Below are 2,097 nucleotides of genomic sequence, written 5' to 3'. Positions count from 1 at the left end.
GAGACCCCCTCACACAGTACTTCCAGCTTCACTTCTTCGATCACCACAACCAAGACCACCTCCCACAGTACTCCCAGTTTCACTTCTTTGATCACCACCACTGAGACCCCCCCGCCAAGTACTCCCAGCTTCACTTCTTCAACCATGACCACCAAGAGCACTTCATACAGTACACCCAGCTTCACTTCTTCGATCACCACCATGGAGACCACATTCCACAGTATGCCCAGCTACACTTCTTTGATCACCACAGAGACCACCTCACACAGTACTCGCAGCTTCACTTCTTCGATCACCAACACCGAGACCATATCCCGCAGTACTCCCAGCTTCACTTCTTCAATCACCACCAGGGAGACCCCCTCACACAGTACTTCCAGCTTCACTTCTTCGATCACTATCACCGAGACCACCTCACACAGTACTCCCAGCTACACTACCTTAATCGCCACCACCGAGACCCCCCTGCACAGTACTCCCAGCTTCATTACCTCAATCACGACTACCAAGACCACCTCACACAATACTCCCAGCTTCACTTCTTCAATCACAACCAGCGAGACCCCCTCACACAGTACTCCCAGTTTCACTTCTTCAATCACCACCACTGAAACCACCTCACACAGTACACCCAGCTACACTTCTTCGATCACCACCACTGAGACCACCTCACGCAGTACTCCCAGCTTCACTTCTTTGATCACCACTACCAAGACCACTTCAGACAGTACTCCGAGCTTCACTTCTTTGATCACCACCACTGAGACCACATCCCACAGTACTCCCAGCTTCACTTCTTCGATCACCACCACCGAAACCACCTCATACAGTACACCAAGCTACACTTCTTCGATCACCACTACCAAGACCACCTCACACAGTACTGCCAGCTTCACATCTTCGGTCAGCACTACTGAGACTACATTGCACAGTACTCCCAGCTTCACTTCTTTGATCACCACAACTGAGACCTCATCACACAGTACTCCTGGCTTCACTTCCTCGGTCACCACCACCGAGACAACCTCACACATTACTCCTGGCCTCACTTCTTCAATCACCACCAGTGAGACGACCTTACACGGTACTCCCAGCTTCACTTCTTCAATCACCACCACCGAGGCCACCTCACAAAGTACTCTCAGCTTCACTTCTTTAATCACCACGACTCTGACAACCTCTCACAGTACTCCCAGCTTCAGTTCTTCAATCACCACCACCGAGACCACCTCACCTGGTACTCCCACCTTCACTTCTTCCATCACCACCACTGACACCAGCTCACATATTACTCCAAGCTTCACTTCTTCAACCAGCTACTCCACAGTCAGCACATCCACAACTGCCATCACCTCACATTTTACTACCTCAGAGACTGGGGTGACTTCCACACCTGTAACCCCAGCTTCTCTGAGTACAGACATCCTGACCACAACCGTACGAACTCTCACCCCCTCATCTGTGGGAACCAGCACTTCATTGACTACAACCACAGATCTTCCCTCTATACCCACTGATATCAGTAGGTTACCAACCCCAACACACATCATTTCATCTTCTCCCTCCATCCAAAGCACAGAAACATCATCCCTTGTGGGCACAACCTCTCCCACCATGTCCACTGTGAGAACGACCCTCAGAAGTACTGAGAACACCCCAATCACTTCCTTTAGCACAAGTATTGTTGTTACACCTGAAACCCCAACACAGACCGCTCCTGTACTGACATCTGCTACCGGGACCCAAACATTTCCTGTACCTACTACTGTCACCTTTGGAAGTACAGACTCCTCCACGTCCACTCTTCACACTCTCACTCCATCAACAGCCTTGAGCACGATCATGTCAACATCACAGGTTCCCATTCCTAGCACACGTTCCTCCACCCTTCAAACAAGTTCTACTCCCTCATTGCAAACTTCACTCACATCTACAAGTGAGTTCACTACAGAATCTTTCACTAGGGGAAGTACATCTACAAATGCAATCTTGACTTCTTTTAGTACCATCATCTGGTCCTCAACACCCACTATCATCATGTCCTCTTCTCTGTCTTCTACCAGCATAACTCCACTGTTCTATACCACCACTCATTCT

At 49.7% G+C, this 2,097-nt stretch overlaps 1 protein-coding gene across 1 annotated transcript; it reads left to right on the top strand.

Moving 5' to 3' along the window:
• Positions 1-119: 119 nt before the first annotated feature.
• Positions 120-2,091, top strand: LOC112618021 (mucin-3A-like; the record flags this gene model as incomplete). Its single annotated transcript, XM_025374642.1, has 2 exons — positions 120-574; positions 780-2,091. Coding segments are annotated over 2 exons (1,767 nt in total), but the record flags the coding sequence as incomplete, so codon positions are not given.
• Positions 2,092-2,097: the final 6 nt, after the last annotated feature.

This window comes from Theropithecus gelada, unplaced genomic scaffold (genome assembly GCF_003255815.1).
Source record: "Theropithecus gelada isolate Dixy unplaced genomic scaffold, Tgel_1.0 HiC_scaffold_8007, whole genome shotgun sequence".
NCBI classification, from domain to species: domain Eukaryota; kingdom Metazoa; phylum Chordata; class Mammalia; order Primates; family Cercopithecidae; genus Theropithecus; species Theropithecus gelada.
This window is presented reverse-complemented; position numbering and strand designations above follow the sequence as displayed.